Raw genomic sequence first — 24,263 nt, 5'->3', positions numbered from 1 at the left:
CATGAGTATGAGTGCAGATATGAGTGGAGAAAGAGCGAGACTAAGAAGAGAAAATGGAGGTACAACTGTACATTTATAATGGTACATGTAATAAAAAAATGTATGATGTACTACTGAATTTAAAAAGTAAACAGCAATGACAGCATATAGTGTTCAGTATTTTCATTTTATTTACAGTCAATATGTACTGTACAATACTAATAACTCTCCACAAAGAATACAATATTGCATTTCACTTGGTTTACAGACACTCGGAGATGTGTAAGACAATCTGATTCTGTGTAAACTATAAATATGATTGTACATACACTGTACTGACGATCAAAACACTTGATAGCAACATACAGCAAATAAACATCATGCATATAAATGGAGAAATATACCCTTACTGTGCCAATAAAAGAACAAGCAGCAACGGTATGGCTTTTTGCATTTGATTAAAGTTCCAAGGTGTTCAAAATTTAGGACGGAAACACACTTCTACAGGATGCGGACATTCCAGGCAACAGTAATAAAATGTCAGAGACCAAGATGATGGAGTAACTTTTATTCCTCTATTTTCAGTACTGTGATATGGTTCTTCACTGATACATGCATTGTATACGCTGGATGAGAAACAGAACAGCGTAACTGCCTTTCCCTTTGCCCTTTTTGCCCTTCCCGCCGCGACTGATGTGTATTTTATACTACAGGCAAACCCTATTACAATGACATAGTCAAGACTGAGAATATTCTTACAACAAAATTTCATTATAGCAGACAAAGTAAACAAAGGAAATACAGTGTAATGAATATTTTACTAGTACAATCCTCTTGCACTAATAGAATCTCATTGTACATGTATCTGTGTTTGTTAAACAGGGTTCCCCTGTATCCATATACAGTATGTGAAAACGGAGGCCCAGTTTGATATGTCATACATGTGCAACATTAGCGGCACCAGTCAAAGACACATAGCTCAAGACATGAATGAGGCCTCAAAATTGTTTCCATACATGATTCAATGACATACTCTGTGATCAAGTCAATGCTTTTCTACACTTTTTAAAGGTAGACTTTAATACATAGATTTTTCTTTTACTACGCCTATGCTACAAGAGTCCTCTCTGTACAAAGTAAATATTTGAAGTTTTACAGAGGCACGACTCCTTCAGCTTTTTTCTTCCCCCAACATGAAACTGACTAGAAACTAGAAAAGCACTCTGAGAGCTCGGACCTCTGCCAAGCATGCAGCTCATTTCCACCACTGATCTTGTTCTTCCATAGAGATATCAGTGATTTCCACCCATACGTAGTTATAGCACTGTGTGCTGAAAGTCGCCCGATTTCCCAATATAGAAGCCTTTGTTACGTCATAAATCCTTAGCTGCACGGCGCGCCTCGCCCTAGCAGAAACTAGACCACGCGCTTTAGTGCGCGCATGCAAACCTCCAATATGCGCAGCCTGAACTCCCAAGTTCATTGACCCTACCTGCCAAAATATCAAAAATCCTTCATAAATTCCCCGAAAATTCTCAGATCACTACCAAAATTTAATCATCTGTTACTTGTTACATTCTAAACCTTTCCTGCAAGATTCATCCGAATCCGTTAACTACTTGTGGAGTTATTTTGCACACAGACACACTAACAAACGAACACACAAACCAATGGTAACGAAAACATAACCTCCCCCCTTGGGGGAGGTTACAATTGATGAAATCAAGAACCAGCTTTATTTAGACTCAACGTCACCAGTGTATTTTGTACTTGGACTAAGTTTTGAGATAATCTATTTGAACTTTGAGGGCGGGCTCCTTTTTCCCATGATAGACACACGTACACAAACACTCTAAGAGAAAGGGAAAGGGCGAAAGACAAATAATGCTTGGTTGTACTGTACTCACATCATTCATTGTTCTCTAGTTTTCTAGCAATGGAAAAAAATACCAACCAAACTTTTTATCTCTACTTCATCATCCTACATTTTTGGGGACTTTGAAATTGTGGTAAAGTGACTGTCTACTGCAAGAAGAAATTAGAGAAAAAAGCAGCATACATAATATTGAAATCAAAAAAGTTTATGGTGAAGTATTGCCTGTATAGTGTTTAATCAAATATATGGATTGATTTTATGCACATGCGAAGAGACACACAAAGAAGGGTAGCCAATATTTGATTCCTCTTGATGCGCTGAATGAGTCTATTCATCATAATGGAAACAATTGTTTTGTGCTTTTCCACTGATCAGCCTCTCATCATGATGTTCCAGTTTTGATGATCTTAAACAATGCGCTGATGTTGTTCTCTTTGATTGCCTGTCGACAGGACGACACCACCTGTGTCTTGAATCTTCCCACTGTGAATAGAATACAGACACAAAAATCACCCTGAATGTTTACCCCAACTCTTCTTTGGCACATTTGATTTCCTGACATATTGCGATCACTCTGAAATGCTATCGTTACTCAGAATGACTATGCATCGTACATGAAGCACATTTGCAAAATAGCAACGTATCAGCAGCAGAGAATGACATCAGTCTTGCAAATGGTGATTTTTTTCACTCACATTCTTTGATAAAACTGTAGCTTACTTTTAGGTAGTGACAAGAATGCATTTATTGTTATGAGCCTTCAAATTTTCAGATAAATTTGTACATGCAATTCAACAGCAGCATTTTCAACTGAACATGGATCACATTGTTGTGGGTTTGCTGAGAATAGTTAAACATTGAAACTGTACCTCTGAGCTGCCCAGCTTTTTGGATGGTCTGGTTGACAATCTTCAGGCAGTTGAGGAGCTCTTGGTGGTTAGTGCAGCGGATCTTGTAGCCATTGATCAGGTCACGGTTTAGGTCAAACAGCTCCATGTAGCCTCGACGCATGTTTCTCCTTTCATGGGATAGAGAACAATCCAAATGATGATGTTTAAGAGCCATCTTTCATCGGAGATGCATTCTATGTACAGTGTATTGATGCTTCAGCTTTCCACTACAGCGATTTTACTATTTTCTTCAATTTCGTTTCGGTACCCAGGTAGTCGACAGGTCAAAGCAATTTTGCATCTTTTTTTTTTTCCTCTCTGCTCTTTGCTGACATAGTTTTAATATAAACCAGACATCCATTTATTTGTTGAGAAGCTAAGAAATTATTAATCTTGATTTAAAGATACAGAACAGACTATTGTGGTATTATAGCAGTATTACAAAATAGCATGATGACATCATTTTCTACCTGTATGTATGCATTAACAGTGTCAGGAACATAAAATGCTGTAGGTAACCCATTTGAAAGAATGTAATCTACCAAGTTTAATGCTGAAGTTTTGAAATCTGTGAAATAATTGTGTAGAGGTTTGAGATTTTTTGCCCAAAGCTTCACACTCTTAGAAACAGGAGTAGCCCTGGTCTACTCACATGTCCGACATGAGGCGTGCATCTTCTGCCCTGACCACCAGACTCCTGATCAGGTTGGAGTGGTCAGCCATCTCAGCAGTCAGCTTTTGTCTCACAGCATGAAACTCATCAACCTGTGGCAGGAAGTTAGCAAATGCATAATATTGTACAAAGAAGAAAATTCCCTTTTTCATAGAATGTTGTGTGGAGAGCTTTTGAAAGGACTAGAGTAGTATGGACATTTTGGAATACCATAATCAAATTGAGAGATGTATTGTAAGAAAGTTACTTTAAGAAACATTCAATGTATATTTACCTGCTTAGTCTATATTCAAAGTATGTGAAAGAAAGACACCAAGTTATTTGAAGAGAGGGAGATTTTTTCTTTAGAATCTGTATTTAAAACTGTTCAGTAAAGTAATAGCATAGCAACAGCATTACAATACGAAGAGTTTGAGGTTCATTTCCAAATCTAGTCTACATTCAAAGCACCAGAAAGAAAGAGGCCAAGTTATTTTGAAGAGAAGCAGAATTTTTCCTAAGAATCTGTACTTAAAAATGTTGTAAAGTAATAGCATAGCAACAGCATTACAATACAAAGATTTTGAGGTTCATTTCCAAATCTGGAAACATAACAACACAGGCTCTATATCCTTTTGTACTGAGATGGCTCCTTCTAAAAACATTGCAATTTGCAATACAATGTGATGCATTCTGTAACTTTACATTTATTTCGAAGAAAATGAAAGGAACACTCAGGATCACATATTTTTCTTTCACAAATTATACTGTCTACAAAGACATCCAAACAACACAAAGCAAATACAAAGAAGGGGCCCGAGAACAGTCATATCTATAAAATGAGATACAGTGGACTCCCGTTATAACGAAGTCCTCGGGACCAGCAGTTTTCTTTCGTTATATTGAAATTTCGTATAACCAAATGAATAAACAATAAAAATACATAAAGTTGATAATGTTGCGGCCCAAAATTTTACTTCGTTGTAACTGGAATTTCGTTATACCCATGTTTGTTATAACGGGAGAGCACTGTACAATATTGTTGAGGTCGACTTTCATGTCTGGGAACAGATACCTTGACCAGCAGGTTCTTGAGGTCCTCCATGTGCATGGGGAAATCGGCCACCACTTGGAGGTCATCGATGCCCAGGAAGGCGGCCAAAGCCTGGATGATGTCGCCAGCAAGATCCATGTCGTCTGTTCGGATTGTCACCTGAATAATGCACACCAAGTAGAGATGTGTAGATAACTAGTGGCAGTTATGCTGTGACATGATATTGTGAATTCTGACACTGTACCAAGCAACCGGAGGACATGTTCAAGAAACCCCAACAACTTGACCCGCGACCGAAGTCCTCGGATCTGGCAGTTTTCTTTCGTTATATGGGTATTTTGTTATAACCAAAGGGAATTCTGCATCACAGACTTTGCCAATAATAACTTTGGGACCTGAATATTTACTTCATTGTGATGAAATTTTGTTCTGTGTTCACTGTCACAGCAGCGCACTGTACCACACATACAAATGAAAATCTGATTAAAACATTTCTTCACTGGCTGTCAGTTTTCTCCCAACATGATTAAACCATTTCTCACCCAACATGAATAATCATATAAAGTGAATAATAATACCAAATAAATTATCACAACTCAATTTCCGATAAATTGCTTGAATAATTTTTCGAGGGGCACTTTAATTTTGTTTCTACATGCTGTGGTACCGACCTGCCCATTGGCTTGCATTTGAATGAAGACGGGACCAGATCCCCTGAGGGACATGAATCCAAGGTTCATTGGTGTCTCGGCCTGGATGTCCTCATCAAGCAAGAAGTTCTGGTTGACCCACAGGATGACCTACACCAAGCCAGGACAACATGAACAATGCCAAACATAACAAATCTACAAAAGGTCTTCTTTCTTCAGTCTCATATCTATTTTGTATGTAATTTACTGAAAACAATACATTTGGAAAAATAATTCAACGGTTTCACTGGTGGAGGAGGGCTTCATGTAACCATAGCCCACTGTAGTGAAAGGTGAGGTTTGATGACACAAACTCCCCACACAATACATTCTTTTAACATACATTGTACGATGATGTTCAATACTCCATGGATGCAATTCCTGTGTAAGCAAACTTCAACATAATTTGCAATCTCAGTGCTTCAGTAGGGTAACATTTTACAGCCATCCATTGCAAACAAAAGACAAGAACATGACACAACTAATTATTTGGGATATTCCATACTTTAGTTTTTTACTTTGGATATTCCTGCTTGTCAGTCTTAAAATCAGAGATGGTACTTGATGGTACAGAGAGAGTGCAATTGGGAAATTCTATTCCTATATGTGATCAAACTACACAAAATTTATGATGACTGCACATTGGACATGAGACAAGACTCACCCTCTGTATCCTTTCATTGACTGTAAAGACCACACTACTCTTGGGCTCCGGGACGTCATTGGTACAGGCAATGTACATGGAGAACCTAGGCAGCTGTCGAGTCACCTCAAAGACATGAAATTGGGAACTGGGTAGGGATACAAAAATACAAACCATACAGTGTCACACTTTTAATGTGGTAGATAAAAAGACAGAAGTGTGCAAAAAGCAAGGAATCTCATTCTTTTCACATTTCCCAGCAGTAAAATTGTCTTACTGCATCATAAATCTTGCCCTTTGTAGAATAAATTTCAAGCTGCTATCTATTTCTTTTAAAATTGTCAATTTCCTTACTTGTTTGTGTATTCACTTTTGTCAGGCTTTGGCGATATGTTTGGCACAGATAAAATGAAAAACAACTTTCATCATTTTCCAATTTTCACATAAGGACACGCAGATCTATAATCACGAAAAATTCTGCACAGCCCGAAACAGTACCAGAAGGTTGTATTTTGTCTGTCTTCAATTTTCTTTTAGTCATTTTCTTGTAAGTGATTTCTCTTCAATTTACATTGTTTTCTATTTCTGAAAATATGTTGACGTCATAACCAATCTCCAATTTTGAATTCATCACACACATGCACACACATACCTTGCTTTGGCGCCCACAAAGGCCTTGATGTGTAGATCAACAGGAATGTCTTTGGGTGGGACTATAGGCACTTTCAGCATGTTAGACAGGTTTGCAGTGTTTGGATGTCTGCAGGAGAGAAACGTTTCCATGTCAAAAAAAAGTTTGTTAAACCCTGACGAAAGTAAACCTTTTTAACAATGGCAAAGTGAACAAATATGAACCTCACAATCAAATGAGTAATATTAAGAAAATGTCAGTGAGTTTGGTCTTTGAATGTCAAAAAAACCCACACAAAAACAAAACAAAACAAAACATATGTTATGGAGTCCTGCGGGCAACCTCCATGTAGTTCTATTCAGTCATGTAGCACTGATGTCACATCAGTAAAACTACAACTGTATGGTACTAATTTCTTTTTCTTTGAGAATGAAATGCCACTAAATTCTTTTTCCTCTATTTCCGTCAAGGCCCTTAGGACATGATATTATAAATACTGTGTCGTGACTGTCATCAAATGGCATGTAGCTGAAAGAATTATGTTAAAGAATTACGATTGATCTGTTGTTGTTTCTCCTTTATTCAATGTCCTTTTGAGATTGTGGTACTGAAAATGTTTTTGGTTAGACTGATGGCTGTGTAGTGCATTATGCTTCTAGTATGCACTGAAAATATTCCACTGTGAACAATAGAAAAAAAGAAATACAAGGTGATGATTCACATGAAACCCAACACTGACTTGATCAGCATAGATTGAAATTAACATTGAAGATCTTTACATCGACATATATTCATTGTACATCTCTTCAGAATTCTTTCTTTTCGCATGGAAAACAATGAACGGGTCAAGTAATGCATACTAATAGCACCAGAGTACCATCTTCTTAATACAAAGAAATTATTTTGCATGAATGCTATCATCCCATGTGCACTGGTCTCTGTTTAAATGGTCTAGACAACTTGTGTCTACACATAAGTCATCCTGTGATTCGGTTGACTACTCCACCTTTACTCACATGACATGGCTCTCTCCTTCAAAGATGCCTTCAGCAAATATGAGCACTGCCTTGAGAATTGTGTCATTGCTTGTGCTTACTACCAGCTCCACATGAGGCTGATACATGACCAGAATCAAAAGAACAAACCATTAATTGACTATCAAACATCTGAACAGCATAATTATTCACTTCCTATCACTGGAAATACTTTGAATAACATGTTTCATATTGTTTGCAGAATTTCCGTACAATGTTAGACAAAGTTCCTTGGAACAATAGTTATGAGACTTATTGCATATAACTGTGACTTCATGTTTACAGATTTATTACCGCATTATATGCCTTTGTACAGAGTTTGTTAAGTAACATCATTGATTTCAAACTAATTGGCACAGCTACCCTTTCTGATGGGTGAATTTAAATCTAAATTTGTTACTTCCACTTCACAATCAAACCTGTCTTTAACAGCTGCCTTACGGTAAAATGAGTGGTCACTAAAGACAAGTGACCACTATAGACATGTTGCCTACTTCACAGGAAGTACTTTTGTGCAGTGCTCAAAGAAGTTTAGCAGCCACTATGCGAAGGTAGTCACTGTTGACTGGTGACTGCTATCACAGGTTTGCTTGACACAATCTGCCGTCATTCCTCATTCTAACTCAGTAACAAGCAATTCCCTCCATCAACAGAGCTAATGGAATTTTGACTCCCATGAAGGAAGTTTTCCACTCACCGAACTTTTCTCTGAACCAGGGCTGACCGTGAGGGTGGTCTGTAGCTGGGTGTTGGCCGGAATGATTCCCATCTGGGCCTTGTCCAGGTCTCCCAGACCAGAGGGCCTGTCATCTTTCCCAGCCTGATCAAGGATAAAGGAACAAATAAAGACGATTATCATAACTTGTCTGCAGAAATAGGATAGTGTGTTTTTAGATATGCTCACACTAAACATCAATGTCAATTCTTTTCAACAACAGCTTGTTTTGCTATCCTCCTCTGCAACTTTCAAGCACTGCTGACATAGTATAGCCTTTTGATACATCACCCATATAAAGCTGGAAAATCTGACCACTGCTGCGCAGTTAACAGTGACCCTCGTCAATATTCATATTTCACTTCATTTCATTTCATTTTATTGTTTCTGCATGGTACAAGCAATCAACTGTGATTACTTTCAGTTACATACTGTTCATATGGTTCATCATTATTCATGGCTGATTTTGCACATGAAAGGTAAGCAAATCATTATGACAGAGAACAGAGACATAAAAGGAAAAAAAAATCAAAGTACCATACAGGAGGATCCCCAGTAAGCCGAACTTAATATTGGGGCCTCATTGAATGCACAAAAAATAAATAAACAGTTTTAGCAACTATTGACTTACTTAACTACAACAAAAACAAACTATTTTCACACAACAAAACATACATGGTCATGTACACAGGTGATGCTAAGAAGGAAAAACAAAGAAGAAAGGGATAGCGATAATGGAAGATGGTGAGATGGTCTTGACATCCTATAGACAGCTGAAAAGATGCTGATATTTAAAAACCTGCTTCACAACCATCTCACCTTGGCATTCTCCTCGTAATTCTTCAGTTCAAGTATCAGGTTTTGCTTGCGTTGGCTGAGGTCTCGGATGGTGTCCTGCTCCACATTGTTGTCCATCAGGTTGCCTTTCTGTTCTTGGTTGGCTGGCAGATATCCACGCACTGAAGAAGAAGAAGAAGAAGAAAAAATGGGTCTTTGTTTGGCTGGCAAACTGAATGTTATTATACACAAAGCTATGCACCAATGAAAACAACATTACTCAACATGTATTCACAAATTTTCACAAACATTATGGAAAACTGATCCCAATTACAATTGCATGTTCTACTTTAAGTGCATCCTAACTGTGTACAATAAATGAAGTAACTACAAGTCATGGTTCAATAACAGCTTAAAGGAGTAGATATAAAATCTTTGATACTATACATCATATATACGTAATGTAAAATAAAACCTGTTTTAGTGGTGACCTGATCTTTAGGGAGGACCTGCCTACAGAGACCCCTTACTAGCAGATTGATTCTCATCACATCAGAACAGGTCATACATTGATTGATATGTTTATAAGAAGTGGCTTTTCATAGAAGACAACTTTTCCTCAGGGGAATCTAAATAGACAGGTCTGATTCCATGTGGAAAATTCCATGGTATATCTTCAAAATTTAGAGTCAAGCGAGGGTCTGCAAAGCAGCAATGAGTTGGGATGATCTCTACTCAAGAGAAGTGAGATACAATGATGTTAATTCTACCCCCAGTATCTTACATCCTAGAGAGAAACTACATTCACAATACTATAATGGCCTGAGAGTACACACCATTCTGTGTGAAGATAAAGGCTATTTGACACATTGTTAACTCACACAACATGCCAAAAGACATTTTAATCTCAAATGACACATCTCTAAAATTCTATATATGTAGACAACAAAGGAAGTTAATGATACCTTCTCCCTCATTAGAGCAGCAGATGAGGGCCATGTTGCCATCCATGCGGTAGTCTCCCTGGACGATGCCTGCCACTGCAGAGGAGAGGTTGTCTCTGAAGACCACCTCACCAGTCCGATCACTTCTCGCATCAATCTGCGAATCAACGACATGTACAGGATGACCAAGAAACAGTTCACATTTCAAATGCAACTACAGTCAAAGAAGATGAGCAGAGATGATGAGTAATTGACATGCTGAGGCATCTTAGAATGAGACTGAAATACAAATAATCTAACTGATAAACTTGAATCAGTTACCATATAACCATACCGATTCATTACTTTGTGCAACTGAGTGGAATAGCATGATCTACACGATTGGCAAAACTTTTTTTTTTTTTCTTTCTTTTGCCTCACCTTTCCATTGCTCCATCCTGTGATAAGTTCAGCCACTCCGTCCCCATCAAGGTCAAAGCTGTCTATGGTGACTGCCTGGTTCTTGGACTAGACACAAGATAAAATCACAGGTCACACTCTCACAGTACATGAAGTGTCATTTTACTATGTCCATAATTAGCATTGTCATCCATCATACGAACACAAAGTGACAGCTATAACCTCACATTGGAAAAAAGAAAAAGATGAATTACTCATTGTGCAAAGGATAGAGGGAAGAAAGTTTGAGAAAGACGGACAGAAAATGAGTGAGACTGAGAGAGGACTACCAAAGCAATTGGGGATGATTTAGTGGTATCTCAGTGGAAGATGGCTACACAATTTATCAAGACTAAACACTTATCTCAAATTTCTTGTATTAGACTGATTTTCATTCCTTCACATCAGACTGATTTCAATCCCTCCCTATTCAGTCATTACAAGATGATGCTCATTTCCAGATGTTGTTACAATTCATGATATGGACATTAGAAGTTCACTAGATGGTGAATTATTACCTTTGTCAAAGAGGTTATGTTTTTGTCAGCATTGGCTTCCTTGTCTGTGTGTTTGAAAAATAACTCAAAAAGTTGTGAACAGATTTGGATGAAACTTACAGGAAAAGTTGACAATGACACAAGGAACAGATAATTAAATTTGGGCAGTGATCCACCATCCACATCCAGGAATTTTCATGATTTTTTTTTTTTTTTTTTAATGATATCATTGGTAGATAGGGCCAACAAACAAGGGAGTTGTATTTGAGGTGTGCATACACAGACGCGCACTGAGCGCATTCTCAAGGCGCAGCATGCAGGAAGCTGATGAGTTACTAGTGAACAAGGCTTCATCTTATGGAAATAGGGCGATTTCTAGCATGTGAGCATGGGTGTAAATGAGCTGCTTAGCAGAGGTCTACACTCTTTGAGCGCTTTTCTAGTTGTATTCTATCATACTGACATTAATCTTTGGAATAAAAGCTTACTTGGACAGAATGATTCATGACTGGTTATCATACCTTGATTCTCCAGTATCTGGCATTTCTCTCATACACACCAACAGTGCCATTTGCTAAGGCATAGCCAAACCGAGCATCAGTCATTGGACAGAGAGCTGTGATAGCCTGCACATGAACAAGGAGAGAAAATAGCCACGCAAAGACAATTTCATTACCTTGATAGCATTTTTCTTGAATAAATGTGAGATGTTCCTTTGCATTCATACCAAGATGCACTGGAAGCAAAACATACACTAAATGTTTGAGATGCACTTCAAAGTGAACAGGATTGGTTGACTTATTAACTCCAAGACACAGCAATTTTATATTGGCATTAACAATCCTCCTTTAGCTTTCTATCATAGCCACAATCCAGTTTTCATCTTTCCTTATAAAAACTATTGGTCTACAGCTCAATTTCCTGTTAAAATGCAATTGGTTTATATTCATTATCTAAATAACACGGTGGCAAACATTGACAGATTTTCAAAGTTGACTTTAAACAATTTTTGTTGTATTGATGATGATACAAGTGCATATCATATTTTACAATGAATACAACAAGAGGAATACGCTTCATGACCAATCTTCATCGACAGAGAAAAAGTGCTGAAAATATCCCATTACCTCTGTTTCTGTCATTTCGGCAATAATCTCATCTTCCTGAAAGACCCTGATGTCATAGTCCTCTGAGCCTACAACGAGCTGCTGTTTGCCGTTTCCAAGGTACTCACAAAGAGCCAGGGAGCACACATTGTCTCCAGTCACCTGTAAAATAAATGCACAGGGAATGTTACACCTTGAAGTATCTTTGCTGATCTCTGAGAGGAACACATCTACCCTGAAGAATGCTATCTAAAACGTTTTAACAGGGTCATATATCTATCTGTCTGTTAAAATAGTTATCTTTGCAGGTGTGAAAACAAAAGTGCATAGTCAGGTTTAAAAGAGCAAACAAACAAAAATCCCCCCCCAAAAAAAAAACCACAAAAAACAACCCAACAACTACTACTACTACTACTACTACAACAAACAAAAATCCCCCCAAAAACAACTACATGTACATCTACTTCTACTACTACTACAACAAACAAAAATCCCCCCAAAAAACAACAACTACATGTACATCTGCTGCTGCTGCTGCTGCTGCTGCTGCTGCTGCTGCTGCTGCTGCTGCTGCTGCTGCTGCTGCTGCTGCTGCTGCTGCTGCTGCTGCTGCTGCTGCTGCTGCTGCTGCTGCTGCTGCTGCTGCTGCTGCTGCTGCTGCTGCTGCTGCTGCTGCTGCTGCTGCTGCTGCTGCTGCTGCTGCTGCTGCTGCTGCTGCTGCTGCTGCTGCTGCTGCTGCTGCTGCTGCTGCTGCTGCTGCTGCTGCTGCTGCTGCTGCTGCTGCTGCTGCTGCTGCTGCTGCTGCTGCTGCTGCTGCTGCTGCTGCTGCTGCTGCTGCTGCTGCTGCTGCTGCTGCTGCTGCTGCTGCTGCTGCTGCTGCTGCTGCTGCTGCTACTACTACTACTACTACTACTACTATTACTACTGCTAACCGTCCAGAAGAGGTCATTGCCCTCAATGTCAAATCCAGATAAGGCACAGTTGCCCCCGATGATGGCAAGGGGTGTATCAATGTTCCCCAGGGTTCCAATGACAATGGCATTTACTCCATCAGGTGCCTTTGAGAGGGAAAAAATGAACATGGGAAATGAAAAGCACTCTCTGCATACATGCTACTTTACAACTGATAGAAAATTGCCATTTGATTGAAAAGCTCAGTTGTCTTCAATACATGTAGTGAATTCTATAGCATGGCAATATCTCTCCCTATGAATATTATATTTCTGCAGTGGCTTTACTGCAACAGTTTTGGTCAAACAGTCTAGATAAGTAGCGGTGAATATAATTTGAAGGGATCCTTACATCCTTGTAGAACACATCAGTGTTGTTCTGCACATCGTAGGCCAAGAGGTTGGTCTGTGTTCCCACCATCAGCAGGTCGTTGACCCCCATGGTATCCAGGGACCCTGCGCAGACTCCACTCACTTTCTGGTTGATGCTGAGGAGACTGATGTCAGAGTCCACTGCGATCTCGCTGGCTCTGCCTCCACGGGCAGTGCGAGTGTGGGGATTGTGCACAAACACCTGAAAGATGCACAGACAGCTTATGTTTATTTTTCGTCAACCAGAGGACACTCCTCTCTAGCCACATACAAGAATTAGAATGTATGAACTTCACAAGGACATAATTTGACACATTTTTAGGCAGCTTTCTCCACCAAAGCAGTTACGTGTACAGTAGCTGCAAGTCACCATTCCTTAAATATACAGTAGCAGAAAAAGGACATGATCATCTCTGGAATGTCATCGTGAAATACAAACTTGATTACTCTGAGTGATTGGCATGCATGGAACTACTGTATACACCGAATATTTCACGAGGTTTTTATTTTTCGCGAATTTCACGAGTCAGGTGCTATTTGCAAAATTAAAGACACACGAAAATATTGACACTGATCCCATTGTGAATGTGACGTATGCATGTACAACAAGTTGTACATTTCTCTGTTTAGTACATGACTCCACGATCACAAATTTAACCACTCGCGAAAGTGGGAATTCCCAATTCGCAAAAATTTAGACTTGCAAAATATATTGCGTATACAGTATGAGACAAACAAATTCCTACAAGTAATATGAAAAAAATAAGACAGTATTGTGGAGCGATCTGATGAAGGATAATCTTATGTAGATATGCATATTTCACTTTTTCTATGTATCACTCCAAATTTGAAGACATTATGTACCAGAGACAGAACAAAATCTCTATTTGATATCAAGACACCTACCTTTCCTGCTGTTGTAGCAGCTGTGAGATTGGGATGCTTGCCATCATATTTGCCAATGGTGACCATCCGAGGATTGATCTTGTGGTTGAGTTTGAGGGTGAATATTGGCACCAACATCTTGCTCCAGCAATCTCCTGGAACTACAATAAAATACTCTGTAAGGAGATTTAAATTTTGATTGATACTTCATTATAGGGACAATTCCTCAACTGCTTCTTATCACCACAAACATTCAATTGTAAAAGGAAAGCAATTTTAGAGAATAGCATTCACGGAATATGATTAGCAATTAAAGAAGATGAATAGTAAAATCAATTCCAAAGTAAAAGACGAACAAGTCTAACAAACCAAATACATGAATTGACAAAGTACACTTTTGGAATGAAGTAAAAATAACTGTAGGGCTTATATCAAACTTGTAGAATGGCCACAATTACGGAAATGATTATTCACTACCTCATGACTTGCTGATTTTAAATTAATAAAAATTATGTCAATAGGGAATGAGAGTTCTTTACTGATGGTCCCTGATACAAGATTTTGTGTACATGATTGTCATTGATTTTATATGTTCTTTAAAAAAAAAAGTCTTTGAAGATATGAATAGAACAGAAATACAGAAATGTCTTGCTAAGTACATCTTAAGGAACAGTCATCCCTATCACCACACTGAATTATTTCTAACATAGTTAAAAAGAAAGGACATGACATGTGCTACTAAAAATAAAAGCTAGGAGTACATGTAAATACTGAATTGTCCACTGTCAGTACTTTGATGGTCATGTTGACTCAATATCACTATCACTAAGGGAGAAGGATGAACATCTTTTATCAAAAAATCTTGAAGCTTAAACATAAATCTCAGAAGGGTTAAATATTCCTCTTGCATCATTTGGAATTTGCTTACAATGTTATCATCAGGATTCTACCAAGAAACTTGTCTGGCTCATGGGATTTGTCGGGATAATGAGTTGTTTGGGGACAATACCTGCGGACATACTAACCGAACAATTCCAAAGTGTCTTCACTAAGGACAATAACCAGGTACCCAACCTTCCACCAAGTAGTGTACCAGAGATGCATGAGTTTGAATAAATTAGATGTCTCAAAGGCAGCAGGCCCGGATAATATTCCAAACCGTATCCTGAAAACTTGTAGCCGAACAATTAGCCCTGGTCCTCCAGTTTATATTCAAACAATTCTACGACCAAGGACAGCTACCTGAAGATTGGCATAAAGCCAACATTGCTGCTATTTACAAGAGAGGTGACAAGAACGAACCAGCTATAAATTACCGTCCTATATCCCTAACCAGTGTATGCTGTAAACTGATGGAACATATACTACACAGCCAACTGATGAAGCACCTTTCCACTAACTCAATCATCACTGATCACCAGCATGCCTTCAGACCGAGTAGATCATGTGAAACCCAACTGGTACTGTAGCTACTATCCATGATCTCGCCTCAAACTACAACAACAAAGATACATGTGACATTGCTGTCCTTGACTTCAGTAAAGCTTTTGACATCGTTCAACATCAGAAGCTACTACAGAAGCTTCACATGTACGGTTTCTGCAACAAGAACCTTGCCTGGATAAAATCCTTCCTGACATGCCGTCACCAAAGGACAGTCGTCAATGGTAAAACATCTGACTGGAAGCCAGTACTAAGCGGTATATACCACAAGGCACTGTGCTCAGTCCCCACTTGTTCATCTTGTACACTATATCAATGACCTCCCAGATGCAGTCAACACACACAGTAAGATTGTTTGCAGATGACTGCATAGTCTACTGTACAATATCTAACCTTTCAGATGAAAAATCCTTGCAAGAAGATCTTGACAATTTAGTCACATGGGCAAACACATGGGGAATGAAATTCAATGCAATGAAGTGCTCCGTTAAAAGAAAACTGTACTGACATTTTCTAATTGTCTGATAATTCTAATCTACATTTTTTGATGCCTATTACTGGAAAGAGAGGATTGTAAAACCCAGGATAAGCCTGTAATTATTTTTTGAAAAAAATGAAAACGAGCAAGCCATGGAACGATCCATGCAATTTGGCCTGCGTCACAGGTGCTCTTTGTGCACAACTCCGACATTAGCAAGACGAACTACATAATGCCAATTTACTGATGAAATCTCACACGAAGCACTCCAAAAGCTGTTATTTAGTATAATCGCAATATGGAGCTATAATAAATATGTTAAACAATATCTATTAATCTTTAAAAGCAAGCTCTTCAACAGCTTTTTATTTAGATAAAACTTGTGGGGAAATTCCAGATATGCAAAATGAAATTGGCATCGTTATCCGAACGTGCTGCCCATAGAAGATCGTGTGTAAGTAACGTTTACGCATTGATGATCATGATTGAGCGATGGTTCGCCAGTTCAAACTACTCTAGTATCTAACGTAAATGAGGGCTGAGTGAATCTCGAAAATCCAAATGTAGATAGACTCTCTTCAACGGCACGCACGATTTACGCTTAGTGAGATGAAAACGGTACCCAGTAAACATAGACTCTGAAATACTAGAACTAGGACTAGGACTACTGAGCAGTCAAGGAGTAGGTTCTACGTGGCAGTCCAAGTTTTGATGAGTAGGCCCTACCACTACACTCACTCACCGTCGACATTGCAGCTGTAGGCCCTATGTGCACAGCGCTAAGGCACAGCGTATTTACATACCCTGCTGCCAGAACTTGAAGAAAGTCCAGACGAAAGTCCAGACCCCAGATCTAGATCTGGACCCTTGTCCTGCAGGCACTGTTGTTCCTGTGCTGAATTTTTCAGGCAAGGTATCTGCTTTATGGATTTCCGATGTTTTGTAGTCGAGTAAATCTCATAGTGGTGTTCTTTACACCAAGGACTAATGTTAGATCTAACAGTTTGTTTCAGTAGGCCTACTAACGTTAGGACCCATATCTCGGAAGAGTGGCCTGACCACGTAGATTCTAACACGGTGTCGCCGCTTCGCGATCCCAGCACTGGTGAAGGTACAGTGCTAGCGTATTTCCGTATCCATGTAGATATCTCAAAATTCACCTTGCCAAATGGCACCAAACTCACAGGAAGTACTTTATGATTCATATCCAACAGCTCACATTAATTGGAAACAAATCACATGTCGGGAAGTGTAAGTGTAGATGTCGACTTTCCTGTCGGCGTCGCTAAATATAATCTGCTCTACGACTAACATGAGTGATTGCGGCCAGGCCCTACCTAGAGTGTCTATCTGCTGCGCACGCACAGACTGAAGTTAGCCATTAAATATCATGTGACAAATCTTTCAAGTAATCGGGGGCAATAAATAAATTTACAAATTATTTGTGGTAAGTTGAATGAAAAATGTAGTTCCTATATCACACAAGTCGCAAAAATCATTACACTTTTGAGTTTAGTTCTCGCGCAAATTCCCCGTTCACACAGTACTAGTCGGCTAACTTCAGTTCTAGATTGTGCATCTTGCGTTCGCCAAGATCTCTCGCGAAGAGTGATTTTTTTTTTGAGTGACGACTTGAAAGTCGGCGTCAATATTGATACTTCTCGATTACTGATTTCGTTCAAATATAAGAGAATACTTTGAAATATGCTATGAAGTATATCCTGTAATTTTGGTGCGATTTGGTTTAGTGAAATTTGAGATATCTACATGGATAGAACAGTACACAAGCGCCGCCTGTTAGCTAAATTAGGCCTAAGCGTCGTCTGCTACTCGATACGAATTAACGTACGCGTATGCAAGCACTTGTAATCAGTAATAGTGAGAGCACCTGTGACATCATAATATCCGGGCTCGTCAGCTCATTAGCATAATACTCACCTAAAAAGTTCAATTTTTAACATTAAATTACGGACTTAATCGTTATGAAATTTTGATTCTGTTTGCACCGCTGGGTCTTTTAGAAATAAAAGAACAACATATAAAAAAAAAAAAAACCGGTAAAATGCCCTTTTAAGAGAATTTCTAGAAAACACAACCCAGGGCATACCAAGTACACACTACTTGGCGAACACCTCCAAGGAGTCGAAAGTCACCAATACTTAGGGATCTACATAGAAAACAATCTGAAATGGGATAAACAGACCCAACACTCCATCAACAAGGGTACACAAGGGCCTTAAACTTCATAAGAAGGAACTTCCACCACTGCTCCAAAACAGTTAAAGAATGACTCTACCACACCTTAGTAAGACCTCATCTTGAGTACGCTTCCATAGCATGGCATCCAGGCACGGCCAAGAACACCAAATCACTCAAAATGGTACAAAGGCATGCACCTCGATTCATAACAGGAAACTTCTCTAGAGAGTCTAGTGCATAGTGTCAATAATATGATGAACACACTTGGCTGGATTCCCCTGGAGGATAGAAGACAACATCTACACTTGTATGCCTCATCAGCTTTTACAAGCTCATCCATGGTGAACTTGACCTAGATCTCCACAATACACCTCAAAGAAAGTAACCAGGCTATGGCGGACACACGATGAGAAGTACGACGCCGTATCAACCTTCATCTCCACAAGCAAGCTAGCAAAATCATTCTTCCCAGATGTAATTTCCCTCTGGAACGACCTCCCAAAAGAAATAATATTATCCCAGACAAGAGTACAGAAGTCTTCAGAATCAAACTAAAAAATCAAAGCTTTCATAAAGCAAAATAAGCTGGTGCTACCACTCTCGCCAGCCCCCCAGTCACCCTTCCTATAGGCCTAGCGGAGGTCTTTGAGGATAACTACTACAAGGTACAAGGTACAAGAAATTTGAGATCAAAAGCATGATATCATACACGTCAGTGTAATAGTTAGACTATAGAGATCTACCCGACTGCTGTCACTGTTATTCCTGAAGTGCCCTCCCTGTTCAGTAGTGGGTATGTACAGTGTAGTATGCTACTATGATCAAAAAGTGCTGTGCTAGCAGTATTTATTGTCAATTGAGTCACACCAGCATGCAGCTTACAATTGTACATTATTATTAATATAATAATAAATCTATATCAAGCTGCATGCAATTCACTCTCGAATGACTATAGATTCCAAGTTATGCTTTATATACAATTGTAATGTAAATGCCATGCCATGGATGGGCTGGGCAACAATGGCATCAATTGTCTCTTGTTATGTATGTAATGGATGTATCTATTCTAATGTTAATGTAAATATAAAACATAAATTATTACATAGGCCCTAGATGATTAGATCTATCAATCAATGACATGTAGCAGCATGTCACAATGCATGTGGTCCATCGTCCATAAACTGATAAAATGATTAGAAGGCAGTCTGTATGATCTCCTAATCCTATCCTCTGTCTGACTCAAGTCTCAGAATAGAACTCTAAACTAACATTTGTTAAGCCTAACTAACGTTAACGTTAGTGAGATAGATCTAACGTTACTCGTTAGACTCTAACTGTAGTTAAATAACTGTTAGTGTTAGCTAGCACTGTAGCAGTCATTCACTCTTACCTTACCTCGTAATACAGTGGTATGGTAGTGGTACTGCTATGCTTTAGGCCTACCTGTAGAACCTAACGTTAGGCCTACATGTAATATAATAAGTTACAAATTCTAATATTCCTAGCTTTAAACCGGTACCGGCGTTTTCCAACTAGCAACACATCAGAGCACAAGAGGACACCAACTCAAAATCCAGAAGCAACACATGAGAGTTGACGCCAGGAAATACACGTTCATTCAAAGGATAATTCAAGACAGGAACAATCTCCCCCCAGCAGCAGTTCACGCAACATCAATAAACAGCTTCAAAACAGAATTAAGACTATCAATGGGTTACTAAGGGCGAATAGCCCTCCTCACCCTAGCCGCACTACATTGGTACACTACCAAGACGGATGCGGCCCTTCAGTAAGTTCAGTAAGTTCAGTAAGACATCCATTAAAATTAACTGTTTTTCTTCAGCATCAACAATTCTAATATGTGGGACTATTGTATTCTGCGTAAAGACTGCGAACGGTCAGTCCGGTACACACTGACATTTTGGTCTTCCAACTGAAAGACGGAAGACGAGAAAGCTATTTTCATACCTTTATTCACCTGTTTAAATGATTGACTGGATCAAAAAGTCGCATATCACTGTGTCTCCACCCCGTCAAGTTGACATTCAGCAAAGCAGGAGTCCTCACAATTGCCAAGATACGGACGCCATCGGGTTTACAAACCAAAGAATGTTTCTTATAGCGCCCTCTGCGACAAGCAGGACACGATACACTTCTCTGACCTTTTTTGTTTGTTTGTTTGTTTGTTTGTTTGACAGTATGTCGAATGTTTTTGCCCTTTATTCATAATACCTTACAGATGTGGCTCGACCATACTAAACGGTCCACAGGTTTTCCTTTTTTTCCCTCCATCTTGTCTGTCTTTAAAGGACAAGTTCACCTTCATAGACATGTGGGTTGAGTGAATGCAGCAATATTAGTAGAACACATGAGTGAAAGTGAGAAAAATCAGACAATCCGTTCAAAAGTTATGAATTTTTGAAGTTTCTGCTCAGTCACGGCTGGATGAAAAGACTACTATAGCTTGCGATGTCACATGTGTACAATGCTATAAAGAAAGAATAAAGAAAATTCAACATAATTATTTCCCTTTTTCTCGCATAACAAAAGAACACTCGACTTCTCTCTTTCAGAAGGCAGGGGGAATAATATATTACCCTTAACATATGTCAGGAACAAGTTGAAGAAATTTGCACTTTATTCAAAAAGTAAAGTTTTGTGAAATTCTCTTTTTATTTTCCTTATATTGTTGTACGCATGTGACATCATACACTGTAGTAGTCTTCTTATCCAGCAGTGACTGCACAGTTATTTTAAAAATTCATAACTTTTGAACGGATTGTCCAATTTTCCTCAAACTTTCACTGATGTGTTCTACTAATATTGCTGCATTCTCTCAATCCTTATGTATATGAAGGCGGACTTGTCCTTTAACTTTGCCCCCATGCATCTCCACCTTTATATCTGCTAAACTTGTGAAAACAAAATGACAGAGCTAGTCCTTTTTGTGTAAAAAAAAAAGAAAGATACTCAGTTAAATTATTGCTATACATAATAGAGTTTGTTTGCAAAAACCGATAAGTCCATATTTGCCAAATAGAGATATTTGCGATTAAAGGTCAAGAAAAATAAAGAGAATAATAAGAAATTTTTTGCTTCTTTAGACCATAACTTCAAAAATGTACCTTTATATGTAGTGACCAATATATCATTTAAAAGGTATTACTGTAGTTTGTACTTTATGACAGACAGGGACCGTACTTCAAAATCTTCAAAAATGGACTTATCGGTTTTTGCGAACAAACTCTTCATATATTTGTTCCATATCATTAATCTTAAAACTATTTGACAAAATATGTTTTACTGATCAATCAACGTTCAGCGATGATACTACTGAATAAATAATTCAAAACCTGAAAACAATACATGACGTTGTTAAAAACACTGGTTCTCATATTTCTAGCATACTATTGTAGTGAATTTTGTAATTCACTGTTATTACATCAGTATAATGAGAAAAAGTAAACAATAAATTAGATGGATAATTTCAAGTAAAACAACAAATGTCTGGGCAAGCTGTGGAAATGAACTGCTGTGCTTTTGCAAATATACATGTATAATATTCATATCTTTACATTTATAAAAATCATATATATATATGTATATATATATGTTATATATAATATATATATATGTATATATATATATATATATATCTATATATATATATATATGTATATATATATATATATATATATATATATATATATATATATATATATATATATATATATATATATATATATATATATATATATATATATATTTATATATATCCCTAGTTGGCACCTTAGGGATACATATTGGGGGGAAGTGCCTTCATTAGGGAGACAACTGGTCATTAAGGAGACAATTTTCGTGTCTCCATTGCGTAAACTGCCATTGAACATGTATATAATGAATTTGCATATAAAACAAATGGAAATGTCTTCCAAATGACCCATCTAGGAGTATATATATATATATATATATATATATATATATATATATATAAATTTGGTACATACATACTATAAAAGTGGATATTTTTGCATGACTAATTTTTCGCCATTGGCCGGGTCAAGTTTCGCATGTTTTATTTCCCCGGAATCAAGACATCAACTACGTGAACATATGGCACGCAAAAATATTCGCGTGCTTTTATTTTCGCGCTAGCTTCTGGTTGCGCGAAAATTTTAACACCGCGAAAATTTCCACTTTTACAGTGTATAATTATATATTTATATATATATATAGATATATATATATGTATATATGAAGAGTTTGTTTGCAAAAACCGATAAGTCCATTTTTGAAGATTTTGAAGTACGGTGTCTGTCATAAAGTACAAAATAATACCTTTTAAATGATATATTGGTCACTGCATATAAAGGTACATTTTTGAAGTTATGGTCAAAAGAAGCAAAAATTTTCTTATTATTCTCTCTATTTTTCTTGACCTTTAATCGCAAATCGCAAATATCTCCATTTGACAAATATGGACTTATCGGTTTTTGCAAACAAACTCTTTATATATATACACACTGGCATACAGACACCACCAGACTATTTCATGGCAACTGCTAACCGCACCAGCAACCCCAACACGTTCGTGTAACTGGCTACAGCGCCCCGCACCATGGTTAGGCAACTGCTATGTGCTGAGATTTCAAGTGAGAGAGAGGGGATATCATACTTGAGTGCATATGAAATCATATTTATAATGTATTTACTTCACTACATTCACCTGTTTGAATATTACTGGTTCAATTCTATAAGTTTCTCTGTATGGAATAAAATTATATTCATTTTGTAAGGGTGATTGTTCTAAATCTCACATAAGCCTCACAGATAAAAGAAACAACGATGATCAGATGTCCATTTTCTGGGTCAGGCTCTGTTTATATTATAAGTTTCTCTGTATGGAATAAAATTGTATTCATTTTGTAAGGGTGATTGTTCTAAAGCTCACATAAGCCTCACAGATAAAAGATACAACGATGATCAGAAGTCCATTTTCTGGGTCAGGCTCTGTTTATTTAGCAAAAACTCAAGGAATATGAGATATAAACACTATGACATCTCATATACATCTGAGTGACAAGGTTAGTACTGCAAAGACTTGAAGACAGTGGATGATTTCTGCTCTGAAAAACACAGGTTTTTTTTTTTCATAAAATGATTTTATCTATTGGAACATACTAAATAAGTAAACTGTGCAAACACATTTTTTTTTTGGTAGAATGATGTTGTCTATTGGAACATACTAAATAAGTAAACTGGGCAAAGCATGACCAAAGTGACATATCTGGCTTTATAAACAAGAGATGTAGACACACATGAAGATACTAGTACACTTTTTTTTTTTTTTTCTGGGGATAATTGCATTGATGTGGCAGTGGTGGTGGTGATGACACAGACAATGCTGGATGTAACCACGGTGATGTGGATGTTCATATGCAGTGCTGACAATTATAATCATAGTAGTGATGATGATAGTGATATTGATGATGATAGCAATGAAGATGATGAGAATGGTGGTGACGATGATGATGGTGGTGCCAACAATAACGGTGATGATGATGACAATAATGATGATGATGATGATGATGATGATGATGATAATGATGATGATGATGATGGTGATGATAATAATGCTTGTATCATGGTTGTGCATGGTGATGGGAGGGAGTCAGGGGAGTTAGAGGAGGAATAATTGATAATATACATTCAGAAATAAAAACAAATGAAGTGATCCTGCATAACCTCATTTCAACCTCAGGACTTCAGCTCAATGAATAGATTAAACAAATGTTTAAGAATAATAAAGCAAGGGATATGACAAAAATGACTTCCCAAATGTCATCTAGAATGTTGACCTGTAGGCTCTAATTTCCAGGTGACGCAACTTTATTTGAATGGTGAATATCCTGTGGAGCTAATCCAGGCTAATCTCATAGGAGTCAGCCACAGTACGTTAACACATCAGTGGTGGATCCAGGGGGAGCGCACCGAGCGCGCGCCCCCCTTTA

At 38.0% G+C, this 24,263-nt stretch overlaps 1 protein-coding gene across 2 annotated transcripts; it reads right to left on the bottom strand.

Moving 5' to 3' along the window:
* Positions 1 to 147: 147 nt before the first annotated feature.
* On the bottom strand, positions 148 to 14,307 carry LOC140246311 (BBSome complex member BBS2-like). Of its 2 annotated transcripts, none has more exons than XM_072325782.1 (17): positions 14,154 to 14,307; positions 13,228 to 13,449; positions 12,858 to 12,983; positions 11,947 to 12,087; positions 11,341 to 11,445; positions 10,305 to 10,391; positions 9,906 to 10,041; positions 8,983 to 9,122; positions 8,146 to 8,268; positions 7,431 to 7,528; positions 6,436 to 6,543; positions 5,805 to 5,931; positions 5,123 to 5,251; positions 4,473 to 4,610; positions 3,398 to 3,510; positions 2,725 to 2,873; positions 148 to 2,338 (listed from the first exon to the last, which is right to left on the bottom strand). In XM_072325782.1, the coding sequence occupies exons 1-17, from the start codon at positions 14,268 to 14,270 to the stop codon at positions 2,238 to 2,240; spliced, it is 2,160 nt and encodes a 719-aa protein (XP_072181883.1). In that variant the 5' UTR covers positions 14,271 to 14,307; the 3' UTR covers positions 148 to 2,237. The 2 variants fall into 2 exon arrangements, with proteins under 2 accessions (XP_072181883.1, XP_072181884.1); XM_072325783.1 differs by having other exon boundaries at positions 13,228 to 13,372.
* Between the last annotated feature and the right edge of the window lie 9,956 nt (positions 14,308 to 24,263).

This window comes from Diadema setosum, chromosome 2 (genome assembly GCF_964275005.1).
Source record: "Diadema setosum chromosome 2, eeDiaSeto1, whole genome shotgun sequence".
Lineage (NCBI taxonomy): Eukaryota > Metazoa > Echinodermata > Echinoidea > Diadematoida > Diadematidae > Diadema > Diadema setosum.
The sequence above is the reverse complement of the archived record's forward strand: the minus strand, read 5'-3'. Positions and strand labels throughout refer to the sequence as shown.

Excerpts from the sequence above, each read along its gene's own strand:
- LOC140246311 (XM_072325782.1), bottom strand. The coding sequence starts at position 14,270 with ATGTTGGTGCCAATATTCACCCTCAAACTCAACCACAAGATCAATCCT. Across the intron at positions 13,450-14,153 it reads CTGCTACAACAGCAGGAAAG|GTGTTTGTGCACAATCCCCA; the intron begins GTAGGTGTCTTG and ends TGCATCTTTCAG. Across the intron at positions 12,088-12,857 it reads GCAATGACCTCTTCTGGACG|GTGACTGGAGACAATGTGTG; the intron begins GTTAGCAGTAGT and ends TTTATTTTACAG.